Source organism: Glycine soja, chromosome 17 (genome assembly GCF_004193775.1).
Source record: "Glycine soja cultivar W05 chromosome 17, ASM419377v2, whole genome shotgun sequence".
Lineage (NCBI taxonomy): Eukaryota > Viridiplantae > Streptophyta > Magnoliopsida > Fabales > Fabaceae > Glycine > Glycine soja.
In genome coordinates, this window is record NC_041018.1 from 4351729 (window position 1) to 4376387 (window position 24659).

General features: G+C 31.6%; 5 protein-coding genes across 11 annotated transcripts in view; 2 read left to right on the forward strand and 3 right to left on the reverse strand.

The window, feature by feature from the left end:
* Positions 1 to 1564: 1564 nt before the first annotated feature.
* On the reverse strand, positions 1565 to 6442 carry LOC114393346 (nucleotide-sugar uncharacterized transporter 1-like). 2 transcript variants are annotated; one of them, XM_028354648.1, is made up of 8 exons: positions 6311 to 6424; positions 5011 to 5080; positions 4640 to 4791; positions 4317 to 4522; positions 4152 to 4245; positions 3295 to 3461; positions 3040 to 3210; positions 1565 to 2339 (listed from the first exon to the last, which is right to left on the reverse strand). In XM_028354648.1, exons 1-8 carry the CDS (start codon positions 6323 to 6325, stop codon positions 2066 to 2068), a joined length of 1149 nt encoding a protein of 382 aa, XP_028210449.1. In that variant the 5' UTR covers positions 6326 to 6424; the 3' UTR covers positions 1565 to 2065. The 2 variants fall into 2 exon arrangements, with proteins under 2 accessions (XP_028210449.1, XP_028210450.1); XM_028354649.1 differs by lacking the exon at positions 5011 to 5080 and having other exon boundaries at positions 6311 to 6442.
* A 154-nt stretch (positions 6443 to 6596) lies between these two features.
* LOC114393345 (pentatricopeptide repeat-containing protein At2g37320-like) lies at positions 6597 to 9907 on the forward strand. Its single transcript, XM_028354646.1, has 3 exons — positions 6597 to 6683; positions 6793 to 9201; positions 9618 to 9907. The coding sequence occupies exon 2, from the start codon at positions 6811 to 6813 to the stop codon at positions 8344 to 8346; it is 1536 nt and encodes a 511-aa protein (XP_028210447.1). The 5' UTR covers positions 6597 to 6683; positions 6793 to 6810; the 3' UTR covers positions 8347 to 9201; positions 9618 to 9907.
* On the reverse strand, positions 9528 to 13634 carry LOC114393347 (plant intracellular Ras-group-related LRR protein 6-like). Its single transcript, XM_028354650.1, has 3 exons — positions 13303 to 13634; positions 11899 to 12068; positions 9528 to 10583 (listed from the first exon to the last, which is right to left on the reverse strand). Exons 1-3 carry the CDS (start codon positions 13513 to 13515, stop codon positions 9884 to 9886), a joined length of 1083 nt encoding a protein of 360 aa, XP_028210451.1. The 5' UTR covers positions 13516 to 13634; the 3' UTR covers positions 9528 to 9883.
* Positions 13635 to 19367: 5733 nt separating this feature from the next.
* LOC114393718 (choline monooxygenase, chloroplastic) lies at positions 19368 to 24354 on the forward strand. 4 transcript variants are annotated; one of them, XM_028355133.1, is made up of 10 exons: positions 19368 to 19684; positions 21338 to 21383; positions 21615 to 21750; positions 21976 to 22068; positions 22164 to 22376; positions 22583 to 22678; positions 22972 to 23093; positions 23238 to 23331; positions 23848 to 23898; positions 23976 to 24354. In XM_028355133.1, exons 1-10 carry the CDS (start codon positions 19399 to 19401, stop codon positions 24111 to 24113), a joined length of 1275 nt encoding a protein of 424 aa, XP_028210934.1. In that variant the 5' UTR covers positions 19368 to 19398; the 3' UTR covers positions 24114 to 24354. The 4 variants fall into 4 exon arrangements, with proteins under 4 accessions (XP_028210934.1, XP_028210933.1, XP_028210936.1 ...); XM_028355132.1 differs by having other exon boundaries at positions 19369 to 19684; positions 21976 to 22074; XM_028355135.1 differs by having other exon boundaries at positions 19369 to 19684; positions 22000 to 22068.
* Positions 20299 to 24659, reverse strand: part of LOC114393717 (calcium-transporting ATPase 8, plasma membrane-type-like) — a 29900-nt gene continuing 25539 nt past the window's right edge. Inside the window, exons 35-37 of one of the 3 annotated variants that reach the window (XR_003662584.1) lie at positions 24273 to 24599; positions 23955 to 24101; positions 20299 to 20750 (exon numbers count right to left, since the gene is read on the reverse strand). The gene's annotated coding sequence lies outside the window, so the exon portion shown is untranslated. Of the gene's footprint in view, positions 20751 to 23793; positions 24102 to 24272; positions 24600 to 24659 lie in introns of those variants that run through there. The other 2 variants (XR_003662583.1, XR_003662585.1) reach the window with 2 other exon arrangements.

Below are 24659 nucleotides of genomic sequence, written 5' to 3' on the forward strand. Positions count from 1 at the left end.
GTATCTCCTCTCCTAATTACAATATTTTCATTGAAACCCAAAATTTTACTTAAGATCCATATCATACTGTCATTTTAACTAGCCTAGTATTGGTTTCAAAATTATTTAACATATGAAAAGAATAAAGAAATATTTTATAAGTGAAAATACTCATAAACCTACTCTTTTAAGATTTTAAATTGAAAAATGAAAACAAGTTTAGGAATGAGGACGACACAAATAAACATTATAGACAAAAACCTTAATGAAAAAAAAAAGTTTAGAAACTAAAATCAATCAAATATTTGTTCAAGGGTTAAAAGTCAAATTTTAAAAAAATTTAAGAATTAAAAACATAATTAACCCAAAAAAACCATGTAAAAATAACTGTTTTGCCTGTTTATTATATTCCACTTCTACATATGGTTAACGTCACTTAAGCTTTGTTTAGATTGATGAAAAAATATAAAATAAAACGAAATAAATTAAAATGCAATAAAATAAAATGAAACGCAATGATAAAATAAAACTTCCATTTCACTGCTTAGATATGTTGCAATGAAATGGGATAAAATTTATATTCCGTCCCTTCGCGATCAAATTGAGAGGTAAAAAATGAAGATAAACAATAAAATAAAATGAGATTCGTTCCACTAATTTTTATTATAGTCGTCCTCATTTTACCAATTTAAATAATACTAAAACATAATACTAGCATTGTATTCCATTTTTCATTGCATCCTCTTCTACCAATCCTAACATAACCTTAGCTAATCACTTAACAATCACGAAACAATGAAAACTAAATCCAAGGTTCAAGATGTTAGTAGGTTTAGAGAACCCAATGGAATGATCGAAAATGAATTGTTAACAACACTCCTTTTCATTGTAGGATGAATTTAATGTCAAATCTATTAAATTAAAATAATGAAGTTTTAAAAAATGTGCTAAAGAATATATTATAGGTGATAATTTATTTTCTAAAAAATATATTTTTTATTTAATTTTTAAATGTATAAAAAATATGATAATTAAATCTTGTGTATAACTTAATAACAAATTGACGGTAAAAAAAAATAATTTAATGTCAATTTGACTTTTAAATATTATAATTTAGGGGCAAAACAAGACTAACAACATAAGGTAATTATCGCATTTTTACTTTCAAAGAGTAAATTAAAATTTTGGTTCTTTCAGGAACTAAACTATCATCTGTTTACACTTTTGAAAATCAAAATGATAATTTACCCTAAAATAAATAATGTATATCCTAATAGTGTAAACTATTTTTTTTCTTCCAAATAGTGTAAACTTTTTTTACATTATTATTCAATCATAAACTATCATATCTTATAAATTTGTATATTTTTATAATAAATACCTTATAAATCATATTAATAATTTATGATTGATTGTCAATATAAAATCTTTTGGACTAACCATCTATGTCTATTAAACTTAAAAAAAAGATAAATACTAATTAATGTAATAAGGGTCTAATTAAAGAATAAAAAATGAAATGTTTTTATTAAAAAAATATTATTAATGCATTCCCTCCATAAATTCACATTCCCTACCAACATGATTTACTATAACAACTTTCTATTCTTGATTCCTTAACAAGATTTGTTAGCTAGAGCCAAAAATATATTCTGAAAAGTTGATCATGAGGTGCTACAAATTACAAAGACTGCATAATTCCATTCTTATTACAAATAAAATTGAGAACCCTCTTTCCCCATGATGAGATGTAGCAAATTAAGATGAGTATAATAACCAAAAAAGTAATTCTGTTTTCTGTGAAATTACAAAATGCAACAGTAGCTCCTTTCTATAGGCCGGAAAAAAAATTCGTAACTCCGGATAAGAATCAACCAAATCATTCATTTACAGATAGATGTTCCAACTTGAGCAGCAGTTGCCTATGTGTAATAGAACCATTGTATCCTAGTACGGCTTCAATAGTATAATATATTTGAACATAAACTATCAAAACCCAAAATGGTCAGATTGGAATCTAGAAATCACAGAAGGGAAAAATGCTTGGTTAATTATCATCTCATGTAATGCAGTATTAGGAATTTTGTTAGACATTTTCAGCACTGTAGTGTCCATTTTGGGAAGTTCCATTTTCTTTGCTTAGTTTAGATTTTGGTAAAAGGGTGGCCTGTCGAGGAAATATCTTGTTTGATTGCTGCTTCAGATTAAGGTAAGTGTAAACGGACATACCAGCAATAGCTGTAAATGCCCCACAGATACTGATTATGCCTGGATTGGATCCAAAGAGATAATAGTTTCCCAGGAGGATAATGCATGTCTTAAACTGCCCAAGAACAACATGTGAGACGGCAGATGTAGCACTGTAAATTGCAACCAAAAAATACATGAAGAAACTAACCAGCGACAGTTAAGTATACCACAATGTTCTGAATGTAATACAGAAACATATATACAATTAATAAACTTTAAGAAATGATCGGGGATTCGGGGTATGACACTTTTTAAATGATCTAAACATTCATTGTTACAAGCTTTTCATACTTGTTTACTTGAGCATCTGGCCATAGATCAGAATTAGCACATAACTATCAAAGTTTGCTATGTCTATAAACTTATCTTGAAATTCTTAGTGCATAGAGGATCACTATTTTCGTATATTACAAGAGGATTCGTTAATGGTCTGCCTTACCACTCGAATATACAACTTTATTAGTAACTTAGCTCCTTGGCATTGTTGATATTGCAAAGAATTTATAACAATCTGACTCGAAGAAAATATCTAGCTATATTATAATTATAACATTTTAATATCTAGCATTCTTCTCATCCAAACCAAGAATAAGTAACATCATGAAAGGAAGCTAAGAAAAACCAAGTGACCTCTTTATGTTCGGCACATTGGAGGTCAGGTCATTAGTAAATCATCACTTAATTTGATAAAAACAACCTGGTAAAATATTAAACAAGTGACTCACCTACTATTCTACCAAAAAGTGAAATTGGAATTCTTTTCACAGGCAAAATATTCAACAATTAAAGATAGTAATGCATTTTCCTTACCCTAGTGCTAAAGCACCAGACCACTGAAGCAAAAATCCAAGAATGGCTGATGTGAGTATCACCAATGTGTTAATGAAGTTCCAATCAAAGGAAAGTACACCAGGAGGGTCTAAGCAGGGTAACATAGCAGCCAGAAAAATTAAAGTAATAGGTGTTGTTTTCCACATCAACCTGTTGATCAATCCACAAATAAGGCAAGGAGAAAGGAATATTGGGATGTAAATGGCCAAAAGAATAAACAAACAAATTACTCACGCCAAAGCTGTCCAGTTCTCTTGCTGCTGCAGTCTGGACCAGAGGATTTTGTTTACAGCACTAGGTACAATCCATGCTAATGCTACACAGGCACCAAAGAAATGGAACTGCAAATCCGTCACTGTAGCCACAGCAACACCAATAGATACCACTGTTAATGCTAAAGCCTGAAAAGTTTCAATTCAACTCATAGTAGTAAGCATTTTAATAATAACAACAATAATAAAAACAAGATAGGTATGAAAATTCTGAAATCTTGAGTCAATTATGTAGAAACCATTTTGACATACTACTGATGGTAGTCTCACCATTTACTTCTGAAACATAGAATACACACATCAATGTGGCTAGAGTATATAGGTTAACTAATTTAATCAATGGTTTTCAACTGGCATGATGTTAAAGATCACAAACTCATACAAAATGATAAATCTCAAAAACCAATAGTCCTAGTTACTAGACTTTTTTATCCAACTAAAATTTTGAGCTGCATTCACATGTCCTCAGAAGCACTTATAATGTCATGAGATATCACTTTAAATCTACTGAAGCATTCAGTTATCTTCCACAAACATATAGGAGCAATAGAGGCGTCAGGACACAGGAGGGCATTCAATAGTGAATAGACATGCTTTATAGTTTGGTAAAGCACTTCACTTCATAATGAAAGGATGGGATTAGCTACCTGAATGTTATTCTAGGTTAAAAGTGAAGATGCTTACAAGAGTTCATAGAACAAAAATGTGCACATATTTCAAATCAAATAGTAAAAAAAACTCTTATTTCTACAAGCCCCGGAACACTCTCTTTTTTATCCTCATCAAATGTACATGCCCTGCCAAAGTTAATGCATTTACCTTGGGCCAAGAAACTTTCTTCTTGTACAATACAAATTCTGCCATAACTATTGAAGGTGTTACTGCAATCTTTGCCATCTGATAGAAGCCAATGCTGAAGATATAGAAATTAAGTTCAGAGTACAAAACAAAATACTTCAAATAAAAATATCATAGTTGTGTTACCTATTATACTTCAAGCTGACATTAGCAAGGCCAGTAGATAGAGACATAACAAATCCAAGAGTAAATAAAGCAGATAGCTTAGTTGATTTTGAGGGAGATGCAGGAAGTAAAGAAAATGCATTTAGTACAGCCATTAAGAGCCAGCTCACTATATAGTGAATTAGTGAGAGAAGTATGGGGAATTTGAATTTAACAGTTTGAAGAACCTGAAAGGAAAAATGAAAAACAAAAGGCAAGAAATCAGAATCTAAAAATCATGGTTATTTGAAATTCTGACACAGAACACAGACCAACCAGACAGAGAGGAAAGAGAGTAAACGAACCATTTTGTTTATGAAGATAATACTAATTGCAATAAAAAAATTGAAGGAAAGTGCTGCAGCTGGACCACATGTACGCTGTTGTTGACGTTTTGCACCTTCAGAGGAACGAAATTCATTAAACAGAGAACCTCTCAAGTCTTCCAGTGCTCTTCCTACAATGAGAAGTAAAAGTAATAGAAGATATTAGGGAAGGTTTCTTACAGAGTTATGAACTTGAATAAAGATTGAAATGTTCATAGTAAGCATATAGAATTACAAATGCAACTCCTAGAATTTTAAACGAACCAGCTCTATCCAAAAAATATCATTCTAATATTGGAAATTTTGGTTTAAGAAACAAACTATCCAAAACAGTGAGAATTGAATAAAACCTGACCACATATGATGGAAGTTGAAAAGGCTTGGAAAAGGCTTTGCTGGGATTTCAAGGAGGTTCACAACCTAGATTAAAACATAACAAGAATCATTGTGTTTGGGTGAACATTTTCAAAATTGATTTTAAAGTGAAGTGATTTATGTTTGAATAATTTTATTCTAACGAAGTTAGCAGTAAATCTTAATACAATATTTTTTATTTATTGCAAAAGTTACTTGGTGCATGTTTGGATTTACGTTGAATCATCCAAAGTCATTGAAATAATAGCTAACCTAGTCGTAATTTTAAGTAAATGTTCACATATTTGGTCTCAATTACGGAATTTATTGAATTTTGGGTTCAAAATTGATTTTGAGTTGAATAGCGTGTTTGGATGCCCATTTTTCACCAGCTTACGCGCGTCCATTCTGAAGCATTATAGAGTTGCTTCTGCGTCTTTTAGTAATATGATGTATAAATATGTGAGTTACTAACTTGCATTTAAAATAAAAAATATTCAAACTTAACTTGCTTCACTTCAAATTCTATTCTAACCAAAATCATTTTTGTTTAAAGTCAATATGATAAACGGTCACCCAAACACATACTCAAAAGTTGCTTGAATTCAAAATCATATTTGGACATAAAATCCATTTCTCAAAGTGGGATCAAACATGTGACTGAAATATGTGAGTATTTATTTAAAATCACATTAGCTAATATTTCAACTTGATTTTGGATGATTCAAAGCATATTCAAACATGTACTCAGTTCTAAAACAAAATTGTTCAAGGTACTCTAGCAAAGACGCAAACATATGTCTGATAAGGCACCAAAGGATTAAAAAGAAAAAAATAAAATGAGAAAAATACTAAAAAGTCTTGCTTTCTTCATATAGCGCATAGAAAGAAAATTTGGAAGTCCCAAACCCATTTTTGCACGTCTTCACTCTTCACCAACAAAGAATGAAAGCTGCTGCAAATTGAAAAGAGTAACGATACACAAACACCATTTTATTTAAAACATCTCACCAACAGGTCTCATCTCTTTTTTTATCTTTTTCTTCTCTCTCCCTATGTGTCTTATAGTACAATAGATATTCATCAAACATTTTCCTTATGAAAAACCTCAAATTTGCTGTAACTATAAACAATGTAAAGTTGGCGGGGAATAATCCGATGCTACATTATCTAAGCTTAAACCACACTGATAAACCCCAAACCCAGCTAAACGGAAAAAACTTCAAGCACTGTGGAACTCATATTCTAAAAAAAAAAAAAAGAATGTTAACTTCAGTGAATAGTAATCATTAGTACCTTTTTCTCCAGCATCGCTATCTTTGCGCTTGAGAATCTTTCGAACGTCTTTCCTTAGTAAGAAATTGAACATTTTGAGAAGATGGCACTCAATCGGAGAGAGCAAATGAAGCAACTAACAGCAGTACTGGCACTTGGTTTGGGTGTGAGAGAAGACAATAAATAAAAAGAGACAAAAGTTTAGGAGAAAAAGGAAGATGGACACGTGGATTATGCCGGTGATGGTGGAGAATGGCAGCTGTCGGCGACCCCTTAATACCTTTTCACATGACAAGACATCCAGTTTAACGTTGTCTTGTTGTTTATCCACCAAAAACGGTGTCGTCTCCATATACCCATTCAATGTGACGGCAGAAGAGGCACTTTACTAATTGTAAAAAGCGCTTTTTTGATCAATTTAGGATTTTTTTTTCAGAACTTATTTACCAAAACTATAAAAAAATAAAAATTAATTGATACTGTTTTTATTTTCTGAATTTTAGGTTTGGTCCCATAATATCATGTTCTTCTCGACCAGCAGGAATCAAGCAATGAATGCATTCCTCACTAGAAAGCCAACATTTTGTCTTAAAAATCAAATTTTTAGGCTTTTTTTCTCTTCCCACAGATCGTCAACCACGAGATCAAGCAAAGGCTTAGCTATTGCACAGAGGGTCCTTAACCTTCTATCGTCCCAAAAACGTGGTACTACTGTTGACCGTCGTCAAAGTCATCTTAGGCTTATTGATGACATGTTGGAAAACTATGTAACAATTCCTCTTGGTCACAATTCAGCTACTAATGGGACTACAGCTGAAATAACTATTGAGTCCTCTGTTCTACATATGGAACAAGGGTTCGGAGTTGATGTGTTCTTCTTGTCGCAAGCCGTGAGTTCATGTGGTTCCAAGCGTGACCTTTGGGGAGGAATTCAGTATCACTGCCTAGCAATAACAACTGGGTTCGTTGCCAGTGTTTATGTTGGAAGTTCTTTGATAAGTTTGTACAGCAGGTGTGCCTTTTTGGGTGATGCATGCCGTGTGTTTGAAGAAATGCCTGTCAGAAATGTAGTTTCATGGACAGCAATTATTGCTGGGTTTGCACAAGAATGGCATGTTGACATGTGCTTGGAGCTCTTCCAACAAATGAGGGGTTCAGATTTGAGACCAAATTATTTCACGTACACCAGTCTTCTGAGTGCTTGTATGGGCAGTGGAGCACTGGGACATGGGAGATGTGCTCATTGTCAAATAATTCGAATGGGCTTTCATTCTTACCTCCACATCGACAATGCTCTCATTTCCATGTATTCTAAATGTGGGGCAATTGATGATGCCTTGCACATATTTGAAAATATGGTGAGCAGGGATGTTGTCACGTGGAACACCATGATCAGTGGCTATGCACAGCATGGGCTTGCACAAGAGGCAATTAATCTCTTTGAAGAGATGATAAAGCAAGGTGTTAATCCTGATGCTGTTACTTACCTTGGTGTTTTATCCTCATGTCGGCATGGAGGTCTTGTCAAAGAAGGTCAAGTTTACTTTAATTCCATGGTTGAGCATGGTGTGCAGCCTGGGCTAGATCATTATTCTTGCATTGTAGATCTTCTTGGTCGGGCTGGTTTACTTCTGGAGGCTCGTGATTTCATCCAAAATATGCCTATTTTTCCCAATGCTGTAGTATGGGGTTCACTGCTTTCTTCCTCTAGGCTTCATGGAAGTGTTCCGATTGGCATCGAGGCAGCAGAGAATAGGTTATTGATGGAACCAGGGTGCTCAGCAACACTTCAACAGCTAGCAAATCTCTATGCAAGAGTTGGTTGGTGGAATAAGGTAGCTAGAGTGCGAAAATCAATGAAAGACAAAGGTCTAAAACCAAATCCTGGTTGTAGTTGGGTTGAAGTAAAAAGCAAAGTCCATAGATTTGAAGCACAAGATAAGTCAAACAGCAGAATGACAGACATGCTTTTGATAATGAATAGTCTGATGGACCACATGAGTAGTTTAAACCTTCAGTCTCAAATGTTTGAGGAGGATAATATTTGGCATTCATAATACTAACTCCGTTGCTGTGGCTTTTTAACATTTCCAGCATTGACTTGCAGATTTGTTCATTTTTTACGTCTGCATAATAATTTTTTATTTGTTCACTGTCTCTCCCTTGTATATTTGTATCTCTGCCATGGAAATATCCACACCTGTTTTTAGGGTCCATGAAAATGCCCACACTCTATGCACAAATCTTTGTCATTTGACAAAAGCTGACTATAAATATTAACCCGGGATTTTCCTCTGGGAGAAAGAACCCTCTTTCATACGACTTATGCCATGGTAAGTCTTGGTATAATCAACAATGTAGGGGCCCATTTTGAAGGGCCATCTCTATTTCCCTGTACAAGAATTAAACATTGTATGCATTTCCCTTCCCTAACAGCTTATTCCCCGTCTATTTCAAAAAGAAAAGAAAAATGTAATGTTGAAAGGAAAAATTTCAGTATCGTGTTAAGAGAGAATTTGATGAACACTTAACATCCATGTTAGTACAGTCACAGGCAAATACTCTTCATTCAAAATTGAGAAGAGAAGAAGACAATCATATCATGAAAGCCAAGGTCACAGAAGTGCTCTCCTGGGGGCTTTAAGTTTACTGGGAGGAAAGACCAACCGATTGGGGAAAAATATTGAGTTGCAATTTGCAAACTCGCTTACGGTCCACCAACAGGTTCTTGATTAGGTTTGGTCAACACAAGTTATCTAGCTGAGACACTGGGAGTCCAAGAGACAAGTTAAATTGTGTTCATTTTAAATCTTAGTCAAGTTGCAAGTCTACTGTTGGTTTCTTAAGGAGAGTTACAGCAGTTCCATACTTTCATTACATTCTTGGTCTCCCAAGCGAGGATATACTTACAAGTTACGTATGTTCATCTTTTTTTTTTTTTATGCTTCTTCCTTTGACTTCAATACTAAATTATCGAAATATGTGCAGAGTTACACCCCTCTCACGTTGATTAGTGGGCCTTTATTATTGTTTAATTGGAATCTCTCTTAGAAATGATTCGGCAGTCGTGAAATCAGTCTTTTAAATACATGTGTGAACATTCTCTTCGAGATAAAATAGAATATATTCGTAAAGGAAATTTATCAATGGACATTTAATAGTACCTAGGAAGAGAAGTGTAAGTATAACAGAGGTTAAAATATGATAGAAAGAGAAAAATAAAAAGAAATTATAGATGTAGAGTATATAATACTTAAAAGTGTCCACATATATATATCATCACTCATTAGTAAATATTTTGTTTGCTTTGTTATTGTGAATGCTTCAGGATATCCATTTAGAAAGTGTGCTGCCAATGAACAAAACACACTTAAGACAATCGCCACAACAGCGTGAATGAAGTTTATTAAAATACCACTGATAACAGAGCCAGATTATTATAGGTATCTTTCTTTTCCTTTTTTTTTTTTTGTTGGTACTATCTAATAGACCCTGTTCATCCATGAAGCACAATGGGCTAACAAGGTCTCAGGAACTAGCCGACCATCATTTCCTTGTCCACCCTACATAGTTATAACAAGACGTTGATGAGGGTCAATTGGTGAAGTAAGTACGAGGTGAGAAGAGGCGACGAGGCGAGAACATTCCCATGTAGCGTGGAGAAGCAAGGCCATCGATGGGTCTATAATCAGGCACGATGAAAGCCTCGCGTTCCTCGCGGGCCCCAGCAGCTCTGCTTTGTCCAATTCCATTGAAGGTTCCATACCTGACCAACCTCCCCACCCAAGACTTAGACTTCTTATTATTAGTGGTGGGACTTTGATGTCCGGCGTTCATCTTCTGGCACAGGTACTCCTTCACCGCATGCAACCCCTGCTCCACCAGCTCCGGCGGCGGCGAACTCAGAGGGTTCCCTTCCACGCTAATCTTCTGCAGCTTCTTCAGGCATCCGATGGAGTCCGGCAGGGCCCTGATCTTGTTGTAGCTAACGTCGAGTTCCACGAGGGACAAGAGGAATCCCACCGAGTAGGGGAGGGAGTCCAGGTACTGGAAGTTCTGGCTCACGTTTAGGGTTTCCAGGTTTATCAGATTCTCCAGGTCTTCTGGGAGAGACCTTAGGCAGTTCAAACGCGCGTCCAGAATCCTCAGTGCAGTCAGGTGAGAGGTCGACCGAGGAAGGAACACCAGCTTGTTGGAGTTCACTGATAGCTTCTTCAGGTTTTTCAGCTCGTACCCTATCGTGTCTGGCAGCTGGATCAACTTGTTGAAGTTTGCATTCAACTCTTCTAAGCTTCTGCTCAACTCAATGTTACATTACATGTATTAGTTTAGCCAAAAATATTTACGTACAAAATGTATAATCTAGTCTGATCAACCATGAGTTTTAATTTTTAAGAAAATTACATATTAATGAATTTGTGTGACGATTGAAAACATGTGAATTTTGATAATTATGTTTGGAAAGATATATACCAGAGTTCTATGTGGTTATTGATGGTATTGTTTGTTGCTTTCGTTTAAACGTGGGTGCGCAAATATCTATTGTCGTTGGTGTGATGTCTGGTGATTCTTTCTTAGCTGGGATTAAGATGTTTCAACGAATATTATACCAGAGAAAATTTGTGGGAAGAAGAATAATGGTTTTTCACGGGATAATCAATTATTGATTGACTTTTTCTCCATTTGATTAAAGAATTGTTTTAGCTAGGTGTCCTCCATCTTCTGTTTTTTTATTTAATATAAGGTCAAGTAATTATAATGACACCCAAAGAAAATGGAGGATTTTTATTCTTGCCCGCTATTTGTGACAACGGCCCACAATGAATGAATGCTTAAAAAAATCCTTTTTTTTTTTCTTTTCTACGGAGGTTTTTCTTACACATGTCCCATTTTATAGAATATGCATGAGACTCATATATATTGAATAAAATTTTAATATATTTATGATTTTAATTTTTTTATATTTTATTTTTCTTACTTTTGTTTTACTTATTTTTATGTTATTAACTAATTGCAACAAAAAAAAGTAATCTAATGATTTGTGCAAAACAACTTATTTAGAATATTATAGGGTAGATATGTCTTTAAGTTTATTCCCTACCATGAATCAGTACATGTTTAATAATCTATAACTTATAAAGCTTTCGAATCTAATCATGATGTATGATTTGATTATTCTTACGCATATCCTTGATGCCCTGGCATCAAGGGAAGAATAGATAAAAGAAAAAACACACAGACACAAATTAAAGAAGTCCACATATCATAAGGTGGAAATGCAAATTATTCAAGTGCTAAGGACTGTTTCGTGCACTATGTGTTGTTTGACTAACGTAAGCTGCTTTAAAAAAAAGTAGTGAACAATATGAACGTTTTAAAAATCATATATAATATCAATTCCTTGGCTTTTAAAATACGGACTTAATAATTTACATGTTTCTTGTTTTCCTCTCTCGCTCTCGATCTGTAACCGTCTTGGTACTGGGTTATACTATTACTAACCTCATCCTGTTATTAAAAATGGAACTCTATTTCAATTTTGTTAATTACATTGAAAAGTCGTTATTTATTCTATGAAGCAACATGCATGCAATTAATAGAAGGTGAACCTGCAATTTTCAATTGTTTTGGGAAGGTATTCGATGAGGTTGCCAGAGACATTCAAAACCTTGAGCTTATAGAGGCAGCCAATGGAATTTGGGAGGGACCTAAGCTGATTGGAGTGCACGTCCAACACCACCATGTTCAGCAGTCTCGCCGTTAAGGACTCCGGTATATTCTGTCACAATATTAAAAATAAATTACATTCATTTCTTCAAGGCGAACCAAACAACAACTTAAGACAGGTCACTTCGGATTCATTTAAATTAAGTTATGGCTGCTAGCTAATTAATTAACTAAGCTAGTGCATCCATAGACCATAGTGTATACTACTATATTTGAAACCCGTAATTAAATATATCCTACTATTACTTAATACAACTTGTTATCTTTTTGTTTTTATATGACTACATAATCAAATCAGACATCAATTAATTAATATACACTACAACCTGTACGCGTACGTTCAATTAGCAGACGATTGAGCAGCAGAGACATGTACACAAAACACATAGTAATACAGATATATTATTATTTGTATAATATATTTACAATATTGTTTTTTATATTGTCTATCTCCTTTAACGACATCTGTGTTCTTATTTAACATCTCTCTCTTTATTATGTAAATGTTTGTTCAAAGAAATTATAAACAAATACGGGAGGATTATAAAAATAAAAAAGAAGGTGAAAAGAACTGTACATCCAACAAATATAATACATCCCGAAACAAAATATACATAAATATAAACACTGCACTGACCATAAAATATCTGATAAGTAGCTTCCCCTTTAATTATCTGTACGTTTTGAGGAAAAGGAAAAATAAGTGGAAAGGAAAACTGGTTTTTTACCTTCTCTATATTTCTCCGTAGTACTATATATATCTGTAGTTGGAGGAAGATATAACTTGTATCAAAACAACCCTACCCATACAACTTGGCATTTCTTATGCTGAGTTTAACATATTAATTGGCTTACAAATAAAACCATGTATTATGTTCTATATATAAAATATTATTTTAAAACCAATTTGCAGACTCTGAAAATTAACCTTTCACCCAGAACCTGGAAAAATTCAGAAAACGTCCTTTCCAACTCTCCTCATTTTTGTGTATATTATACGGAATATTCATACAATTTAAGGATGATTAATCTTTATAAAAAAGTTTAATCAATCATCCTTAAAAAAAAATTCTCTTCTAATCATGTTTTCATTCAAAACTTAAATTCGAGATATTGCTTAAAAAATTAAGTTTAATATTATTTGAATCAACAATGATTGATTATATATATGACAAACACGTAAATGAGGCATTTTATGGGAAAGGAATTAGAAATGAAGAAAAAGGGATTGATAATGAAATTGTAATTAACGTCTGAAAATAAAAAGATGTTAGCAAGGTACGAACCAGAAGATTGTTATTAGAGAGGTCCAACTTGCAAATGGTGGCTAAATTAAGAGAAGGGTTGGGAAGGGAGTCCAAGGACATGCCACTCAAGTCCACTATTTCAAGCCTCTCATCAGCTTCCTCTATGCCGCCTGATGATCCTTTCTTCTTCCTCCTCGTATCCATTGTCATCGGTTGCTGATGATGAAATCGTTGCTGCTGCTCGTACATCATCTTTCCGAATTTCCTTAATTTTCTTTTTCTTTGATATGTGAAAAGAGAGAGAATGATATGATATGATATGATATGATGCAACTTAAGGAAGAGAGAGTGTGGTTATATGGAGAAAGGACGTACGGATAAGAAGGAAGAGAAGAGCGGAGTGGCCGGGTCAGTGACGTATGATAGAAACAAGTACAACAACCGTATGTTTAGGACTTGCTTGGCCACGTTCCCCACTTTGATCAAGTCAACCCCTCTTTTCTTTTCCTTTTTTTCTATTCACATACTAGTACATAATTAAGCAAATTCACTTACCTACTACTATTCATCCATGTGATACAACGAAAAATATGATAAATATTGTAATGAGGAAAAAAATTGAAAATTGAAAAATAATGATAAATATCTACTGCATTTGAAAGGGATTGAAGTGAAAAGAAGAAATTCAAATAAAAATAAAATGGAAGAAAAAAAATGAGTGTATGCTAATATTTTTCAACAAAGAAAATAAAATGCTAAATGTTTTTTTTACCAAGTTATTAGTTAAAATATTTATAAATTTTATTGATAATGAATATTAATTTGTTATAAAAAATCATGTTTTTTTTTATCTGTAATGCATAAATATAAAATCTTATTTAAGTAATTTAAACTCAATTTTACTCAAAGTAATGACATATTAATATAAAAACCTATAATTAAAGATGGGTCCTTCTAACTAATACCTTAACTAGCCTAGTACAGAAATGAATAAGTAAAAAGTTTAAGTTGAGACATTAAAAATCACAATATAATATATTATTAATTTCAATAAAAGAATTTCACTTTTTATTTTTAAACCATTTTCTAGCATTTTTCTTAAAAATAAAAATTTGGTAAATTTGGCAATCGAATTTGGAGAATTCCAAATTCAATCCAATGCCATAAAAAAAAACAATCCAATAAAAATTATTAAATCATGTCTTGAGATAATTTAAAACATTAACATAGCCCGACTTGATTATATTCGGTTTAATTCATAAGGTTTTCATTAAAATAAGTAAAAAAATCTTATATCATCTCATTTTTAATGTTAGAATTGTTCTATAAAAATATTTAGAAATCACATTAAGAGAAACCTTTATTTTTCTGAATAATGCGTTGTTTTTATATTTATAATTGAGTTAGGTATGATATTGATAAATATGATACTCAATCCGATTTAATTAGGTTAATATAAATCTAATCAAATCAAAACTTGTGAATTCAATCTAATCTGATTTATTTTTTCTCTAGTCAGGTCGAGTTGATTGGCTTAGGTATATCTATGATTGCCCCTATGTAAGTGTTATTTTAACATTATTACTATAGTTATTATTAATTTAAAACATTTATTTCTAATAATTTTTAATTATATGAAAATAAATAGTTAGCCTTACTAGTTCTGTTATTTACTAATTCGGAAAACAAGACGCACAAATTATAATTAGGTTGAATTCAAACACCCTCTTTCATTTTTATTGATGTCTTCCTCCCGGTTAATGCGAATTAAAACATATGTTGTTTATGGATCTAAGTATAACTTAAACTAAAATTAAATTTAATTTTATCTATTTAGAGGAGGGATCAACTTATTCTAATAAAGTTATTCTTTAATTTCATTATTTATTTTTTTAAAATTTAACGATTGTAATAATTAATTGATCTTAATTAATCATTAGATTTTAAAAAAATAAAATAATTATAATAAAAGTAATTATAAAAAGAGTTACTTGCAGTAAGTTTATAGATATATATATTCCCTAATCTCTAGATACATTAATACCATCACTTGCTAATCTACTCAATTTGAAAAAGACGATTATCAATTTTATTTCGTTGTTGTCCACGGATACATCAACTTGTATATGTTGTATTTTGCTGTTCATTTGGAATTGTTGTGTAAGTTATGAGAGAAAAAAAAATACATATATAAAATTATATTAAATTAAATGCTCATTAGATTCTCTTTCAACAAAAAGCTAAAATGATATTGTTTTAAGTATTAGGCTCGGGATTAATTATATGTGCATGTGAGAGCCGCATATCCAATTAAAATCAGTGATATATATATTAAGACTAAATTACATCTCTAGGATTTACGTAAAGTTGGATTTTGCATGTCGGCCTACTGCCTACCTGATTAATCCATATTGGGGAAACAATTTCGCTCCAAAAACTGATTAATTACTCACTTCACTCACTTGAGCTTATCACCTACGTGTTCACCTTTCTGCTACCAACAAATTCTTACTGCTGGTAGTAGTACACACGAATTATCCTAAAAAAATTAGTGCATGCAAATTAAAGTTAAGACTAAATTACAATTTTAATTTTTTTTATAATTTTAAATTTGTACTTTTAATTTTTTTTATTTTTAAATTAAGATATTTAATCTCTTTATAATTGAACTCATGATCATCTATTTATAGATAAAACAATAAATCATTATCATACTTATTTTATTTAGTTAATTATATTAACATTATTTTTTATGTATCATTAATCAAAAGTTATTAATTTTTTAAAAAAATTATCAAATTAAAATATATTTAATACAAAATTATTTTTTAAAAATAAAAAGATTAAATGTCTTGATTTAAAAATAAAAAAAATAAAATTATGAATTTAAAATTATAAAAAACTAAAATTACAATTTAACTTAAAATTAAATAAACATTAACTTACGGTAAGTTGATATCTCACCCTAGCTCCCACCAGGCCATCAAAGGTGGACCCAACAAAGGAAGTTAGAAGCTCAAATATAACTTTGATTGTTTTATAATAAAAAATATATTAACTATTTATTTTGTGAAAAAATCCAAAGTTTATAAAAGTAAATTTTGACAAATGTTTGATATAACTTAATATTTAATTTATTTTTTCAAAGTTCATATAATGATATTTAATTTCATAAATTTAAAACTAAACTCATACCGTCATCATTCTTTCATTATGTGCATATATTTTTTACCATATATTATAAGTGTAAATATAATATTTATTGACTTTGTTAAAGATTAAAATGTATTAAAAAAATTGACATCATTTTTTGTGAGATCTATTTTTCAATAATATTTTTTCATCCACAAAAACTTAATTTAAGAAGTTTAAACTCAATTTCACTTGAATCATCTTAATCTTGGTTATTATGTGTATATTAGTGTATGTTATAAAAATATTTTGTTAAATAGTATAAAGTATTTTTTAAAATTAAGCATGCATTGAATTATCTTTAAATATTCTCCAATTTAATAATTTTAATAATAATAAAATGATTAATAAACATTAACTTCATATTTTAGCTTATTTATTTTTAAAAACACAAATAAGCCTCTTTATTTAAAAAAAAAATATTTTTTGCTCTCCAAAATCTCACCCTTATCCTAAAGGAGTTATTTTAATAAAATTACGAAAAGACTTACCATTACCAATAACAAGTTGTGGGTGGATTTGAGAATCCTTTGAAAGAAATCGTGACAGACAATTGACTGTACCCTTCACAAAATGTTTATCCACGAAGTCGTCTGATTAATTCAATTTGAAAATTGAAGGCATGATTATGGTAATTTAATACGGATGTACTACACTCACAAGTCACAACTAGATACTTTTAGTTCAAGTTTCAGATCACTAGTTCTAGTTGTCATATTATATCAATTGTATAATCGTGATTGCGACTTCAAGGTACCAATTATTAGTGGGAAGAAAAAGGGAAAACAAAACAAAATACTACAACTATTATTCTTGCTTAAAATTCTCATCATACTTTTTAATTGCATCACTCATTTATCTCGTATTTTTTTCTTTTTTTACTCTAGAAAATGTTGGGAAAATATTAAAAAAAAGTATTATTAAATAAAATTGTAAGTGCCTTACAGTAATTTTAGTATTTATCCCTGACAAGTTGACTTTGTTAATTAATTAGTACAAAAATAGAACAATGACAAAAGCAAAGAATAGCAGCGACGACTTTTTTTTTTTTTTTTTTTATATGGAAAGACCTACCAACAACAAGTAGTGGGGAGATTTGAGCCTTCGAGGATTCTTCCAATGAAACACAATTTATTGTACCCTCAATAAAAATAAAAATAAAAATATTATATTTGATAAAATTAACGGAAAAGTAAGTAAAAAATTAAAAAGTTAGTTGATAGATAAAAGTTAAAAATTGAAAGTTCAAAAAATTTACTTATTAAATTAAAAGTGTTTAATAAAACTAACTATTAAAATAGTTTTAAAGTATAAAATGATATAAATAGACATATTTATATTCTATTAAAACAGTCTATTATTTTATAAAATAATATAAAATAATTCTTTGATAACTTTTAAAAAATATCTTATATAAAAGCATTCCTATTTTAGTTGTTTTAACTATAACAAAAAACTAAATGGTTAGTATGAATAGAAAAAAAGGGGTAAAATGAATAAAAAAAACTAAGTGGTTGGTATTTTTAAAAGAAAGATACTAATAATATTATTAAATCAAATTTAAGTGGTTAAAAGATGATCGCATGCTTGCTTTCACCTTGCTCCACGCCATCACACTTTGTCCGTACCCTTGAATCTGTGATTGCCATCTCCACAACGTTAATGAAATTATCCTTTTAGTTTACATGATCTGTGTTTGTGAATCCTATCGACAGATAATTAAGGTCTTACTATGCTTTTGATTCTTTTTCATGATTCGAACTTCAAAGTCTGTTGGTACTTTTGTTTTTGAGTAGTTAATGCTAACTGTTTTCACATACAGATTTACTTTCACATGTAATATGTAAAAAAGGGGCATCTGTTTGTTTTACATAATCTTTTTTTTTTTTTTCATTTTTAGGAATACCAAGGTGAGAACATTTATTCTTATTTCTTAGAAGGCTATGATAAGAGTTAATTTCCATAGCGAGAGAGTCTGCAAGTTAATTTCCATGAAGTGAGAATGAAATTTATTGAATGGAAGTCCTAATACTGTTAGCTATTACCCACCTGTTTATTCTTATTATACGGATAGTGGTGTTGATCCTTACTCATACTTCCACAATTTTTTTGAGAAATATTACTTTTACAATACAATCATTTATAGAGAAAGAAATAAAAGAGAGAGAAATTTAATATGCAATAAATGATATAATAAGGAAAAATAAACACAAAAACGATGTACAAATTATTGTGAAAATCGTTGTATCACATCTTTAATTTTTAGTTTTTCCTGCCTTATTATTTCATATATACACACGCTGTTTGTCCCATGATCGTATCAGATACATCTTTATACTTGTCGATTGAAGATTGTAGATGACTAAGTGTGTGTTTGTGAAACCGTTTCAAATGATTGACACATGTTTCAATTTTCCGTTACGTGAGAAGCAATAATATACAGTTCCGGTTCAATCTCCTGAAATCTAATCATTGATTAACAAGCTCATCCAAGCATGCCTAGGGAAAGAAATGTTTTTGTTTTCATTTTTAGAGGGAAATAAATGTTATGTTAGTTAATATCGCCTTTTACAATTATTGTTATTCGTGTATTATATAATAGTAATTTTTTATGGATTAATTAAGTTTTATTTCCTCAATTTTTTTTCTAGATCTTAATATTTAGTCTTCAAATTTTTTTGATAAATTTTAATCTTTCATTAATTTTTCATTATTATTTTTATTTTATTTTTAATTTCTTATTTATTTTATTGTTCAAGATTAATTATTCTTTTGTTTATTTTTAATTTCTCATTTTTATATATTTTGAACAATAAAAATAAATGAAAAATTAAAAATAAACAAAAAAATTAAGAGACTAAAAATTAAAATACAGTAAAAATTTAATTAAACATTTTTTTTATTAACATAAAAAACGGCAGAAACAAAGTCAAAGGAACACAAATGCAGATGCAAATGGCGATGAACATTCAGCTGACACCTTTTATTTCTAATCCCCGACAAGGACAACTCCTGAACCTTAATTTTCCAAACAAACATTCAACACTCACTTGCTGCGCTATTCGTAATTCAGACCTCAAACTATCTCAGACTCAGAGACTTGTCCATCACTTCAATCCCAAAACTCCCATAGAGGAAGCCGTTACTCCCCCAACATCATGGTACACTCATCCCTCTTTCTTCCACCTTGAGCTCGATCGTGTCTTCTACAGAGGCTGGCAAGTTGTGGGTCAGTTTTTTTCTACCCAAAAATTCAACCTTTTTTCCCTTCTTTTTTTGGGTATTTTTGTTTTGCTTTTTCGACCATGCTAGGAATACAAAGGAAAACAAATTGTGTAGATGTAGAATTTGAATCCAATAATTAGTTTGAACGGTTGAAAAGAAGAAGAAAAATGGGTTATTTATTTTTATGGTGTATTGTATGGTGACATACCTTTGCAGGAAAGAAAGATGATTGCTCATGGCATGAATTTGAGTATATTACTTACTTGAGGAATACAAGCAGCAGTCTCTTTAATACTTTCCCTTTCTTTGATTAAAATTTATTAAAAATCATCAATTTTGATAGGATTCATTTTTCATTTAATATAAATCAAGAGAGATAATCATTAAATGATAAATAAAACTACCAAAACTGGTGCTTTCCAATAATTTATAAATAATCATAGAGAACATCTTAAAAAGAGATTGTCAGAGAGAATGTTGCTAACATTTTTCTTAATTGCATTGCAGTTGGAGGTCCACTTCATCTACGTTTTTGTGACAATTAGTTTCATTTGTATTCTATAGCTCAAATGGGTTATTTGGTCCTTTATTTTTATTTTTTTCAGTTTAGTCCGTTAGTAATTTTCAAATACCAGCAGCTAATAAATGTCACAACGAAAAAAATAAGAAACAAAACTTTGCTGATTTGACTTCAAGTTAACAAAAACCTTCTCAGCACTATCCATGTCCCCAATTTTTGCATACATATACCAAGCAACCAGTTACATTCTTTTGGTTGATAAAAAAAACATCCCTTTCCCCTCTTAGCACAGACACCCAATATGCTGTACAAGGACACAAAATCAACATGAATCCCTTTTCTCAACATGAGTCTAAACAATTCTGCAGCTTCCTTGACTTGATTTGTCTGTGCCAATCCACCCATCATGGTAGTAAAATTAACCTTGACCACACTTAGCATTAAGCTCACACTTAGCATACATGAACAAAAGAGCATTAATGACATATAAATTACTTTCAATAGTCAAGACCAACCTTGACCACAACCCCATGATTTCTCCTGCCACGGCCTGCATCCAACAAAGTAGGTTATGTGAGAGGGTTTAATTCCATCCAGCATCATTGAATAGTAGGTATAATTTTGCTGTGACAAGAAATTAGAGGTTGTGATTTACAATTTGGGAAAACGGGATTAGGTTTCTTGAAGGATGAAACATTGTGTCACGAGCAACATTAATACTGCGCTGCTGTTTTTTTTTTTCTTTCTATTTTTGGTTTTGTAGCGGCTTTTAACGGCTGCTATTTGAATATTATTAATGGTGTTAACGTAAAACTGACTGAAGAACCATTTTGAATCAATTAAAAAGATAAGATAAAGGACTAAAATGAACTTTTAAAAAGATAAAGAATTAAACTGAACAAAAAAAAAAGATAAATGACCAAATAGGTCATTTGGCCTATTTTATATGTAGTGGATGTAAACCATTATCTCTATTTGCACATATGATCCTTCCTGTTTGGAAGTAAAACTAGGGAGTAAAAGATACTAGTTCTAGACATTGCTAAGTGCTAATTGAATTATGTTCTTCTACAATGAATCTTATGGGATTTTTTGCCAGCCAAAAATTCTCAAGTTTCACTCAATTTTTATAACCAGGATCCACAGAGCAGATAAAGGATCCCCGTGACTATTTCACTGGAAGGTTTTCTTTTTAATCCATCTATTTTGTCTCAAACAGAAATGCATAGACTCCAGTTCATATTGTAATTTGTTGTATTTACATATGTTGTTAATGAAGTTGTCTAACTGCAGCTCCATTTGGTTCTTGGAAGGGGAAAAGGATATTTAGGAGAGTGACTTAAAAAGTTGCCCACTCTATTCATGTTCTTTTCTTCCAAGCTTCTGAGAACCAATTGGAGATTAAATGTTGCAGACTAGGAGATGTGGAATATGTGGTCTGTCGAGATGATAGTGGCATTGTCCGTGCCTTTCACAATGTCTGTCGTCATCATGCTTCTCTTCTTGCTTATGGAAGTGGAAAGAAGTCCTGCTTTGTCTGCCCTTATCATGTGAGTTTACCAACAGTACTAAATACTCATATTAGCATTTATTTTTATTCTATGGTCTATAGATCTCCCCTCCTTTTTTATATTTCAATCCTTGTGAGGTTGAAAGCACAATTGTAAAGCTTTCCTTCATGGGTAATGCTTGTTAATTTGTTATCATGATCTGATCCTTTCTCATTATAGGTTTCTATTTTTACTTCCTTTTTTTTCTTTGTTTTGGAAAATTAGATATTAAAAGACAGATTTCTGCAGGGGTGGACATATGGATTCAATGGAGCACTTCTCAAGGCAACTAGAATATCAGGAATGCGAAATTTCAATGTAAATGTATGCAGATATGTTATATGATTAGTTACTTGTAGTATATATTTCGCAGAGGGAAAATGTCGACTGATTTCTGTGACCATGAAGGGTAGGATTTTGGCCTTTTGCCAATGAAAGTAGCTACCTGGGGACCTTTTGTTCTTCTCAATTTGGAAAAAGAGAATCTTTCTAAGAAGGAAGTTGATAGCCATAATGTGTCAAAGGAATGGCTTGGTAGCTCTTCAGAAATACTGAGTACCAATGGAGTTGATTCTTCACTAAGTTATGTTTGTAGACGTGAATACACAATTGAATGCAATTGGAAGGTGAGAATTGACTCTCTGCTTCAATAGATTTTTTTTCCCTGAAAGTTACATTTATTACTTGGGGTACAATTTCATTTTCTTTATGATTATGTGAACGAAAATTTTGCCAGGTTTTTTTTATTATTATTATTATACACAATGTAATTTATTTTTATGTATGATTCAAGGTGCTAAAACTTTGGTAATTTTGGGGTCTCCTTTTGCAGGTATTCTGTGATAACTACTTAGATGGTGGCTATCATGTGCCATATGCACATAAAGGCCTTGCATCTGGTCTTAAGCTGGACTCCTATTCTATCACAGTATGCTTCTGTGCTATCTTTTATAAAATCTCTTTATTTTACATGCTATTGAACTGTAGCATGAAAAATCCAGTCATGTAGATGTTTTTTTAATCCCTTGTTACATGTAACTTTCATCCTTTTATGCTCCAACCAAAATAAATAATTCTCTTTATCTTCCTAGATCAGTATATTATCCAAAATAATTTGCTCCAGTGAGCTAAAATTATATAACACTTTTGGAACTGGATTTTTAGTAGTTCTTTGATACCAGAGATTGCTTATGTACTAAAGGATGGTTATGAGTGAGACAGATGTTTGAAAGGGTTAGCATCCAAAGTTGTGAAGGCAGCTCAGAGAAAAACAAAGGGAATTATGATCGACTTGGAAGAAAAGCTATATATGCTTTTGTTTACCCTAACTTCATGATAAATAGGTGCTTGCTTTGTTGTTTAGGCAATTGGTTGATCAATTTTTTAGTCATTTATTGATTTAAACAAGCTTTTTTGGTATATTCCCTGTATTTATTTTTTGCAAATTAGCATGCTTTCATAACTTGGGGTGTTTGCTGCCTTGATAGGTATGGACCTTGGATGGACACCAATCTTGTGGTTCCACTAGGACCCAACAAATGTCAAGTAATATTTGACTACTATCTTGAACATTCTCTGAAGGTAATTTCTTGTTATTTAAGCATATGCCTGATATTATCTCTAAATTGACTTGGTGTTAACTTACTACACTATCGACCCCATTGTACCCATTGCATATCTGTATATGGGGTTAATTATGAAGAAAAAAGCCACCATTAGGGGCTTCAGCGGGAAAGAGTTGTTGGTTAATGAATAGGGTATGGAATGTTAGGACATGAGAAGTTCAGATCTTTGCTGACATACTTTGAATGACTTCATGGAAATATTAAAACCACACATCATCTTGCTTTGATGGATTCTGTGTATAACATAGTGAAGCCTCGAGACTTTAATTAATATATTGTTTTCAAGAAATTAATTCACGATTTATGCTCATATTGATGGCTCCATTCTCAAAAGGATTGAGCCTTTTAGTTTCTGGGTTTTCACTCCACAAATTACCGAGGTTAGAAAATAAATAAATACTTATAAAAACAATTGCAGTCAATTTAAAACACTAACGCAGTAACGCCTACTGCCTTCTCTTTTACTGAGCAGGATGACAAAGATTTCATAGAAAAAAGTTTACAAGATAGTGAGAAAGTGCAGGTAAAAAGCATTGGTTTTACAGGGTTGATTAAATCTTCAAGTTGCAATATACCCACATTTGGTTGTTGTATGAGCAGATAGAAGATATTGTGTTGTGTGAAGGTGTCCAGAAGGGCCTCCAGTCCCCAGCATATCGTGTGGGCAGATATGCTCCAACGGTTGAGCAGGCCATGCACCATTTTCATTGTCTGCTCTATGAAAACCTTGCAAAATAAATCCCCGTCAGTGACATGTAATTATACCTTTTAAGAGTAAAAAATGTCACGTGAAAATTGGTCAAGACTATATCTAGTCCGAAACCATGTAATAGTTTGTTGTCAATTTAAGATAATAAAATAATAAACTACTGCTGCAATCAATAAGCAGAGACATACTTGCACTGGGTGTTTGGCTGAATATGAAATTGATGGGTGTTGTGTAAATACACCATTTGTGAGTATTCTGTTATTTTAATCAGTCTCTCGAAGTTGACATATCACAGGCTTGTCTGACAGACTTGCAATAGTTGTGGCCTTACAAATCTCTTGCTGAACTTATTAGCTGTTTGGAATTACCGAGGATCATTGTGATTGTTGTGTAATTCAAATTTGCTGGCGTCAATAGGACATGTTTTATTCTTCCAGTTTAAATTATGGCCATGCGGACTGGGGGAACTAATGCTTAAAAATATCAGATCTCCTAAGATTGAAAAATTGGCGTACCTGAGAATTATTGTACAGTAAAAATATCAGATCTTACGTTTTTTCAAATTATATTACTCT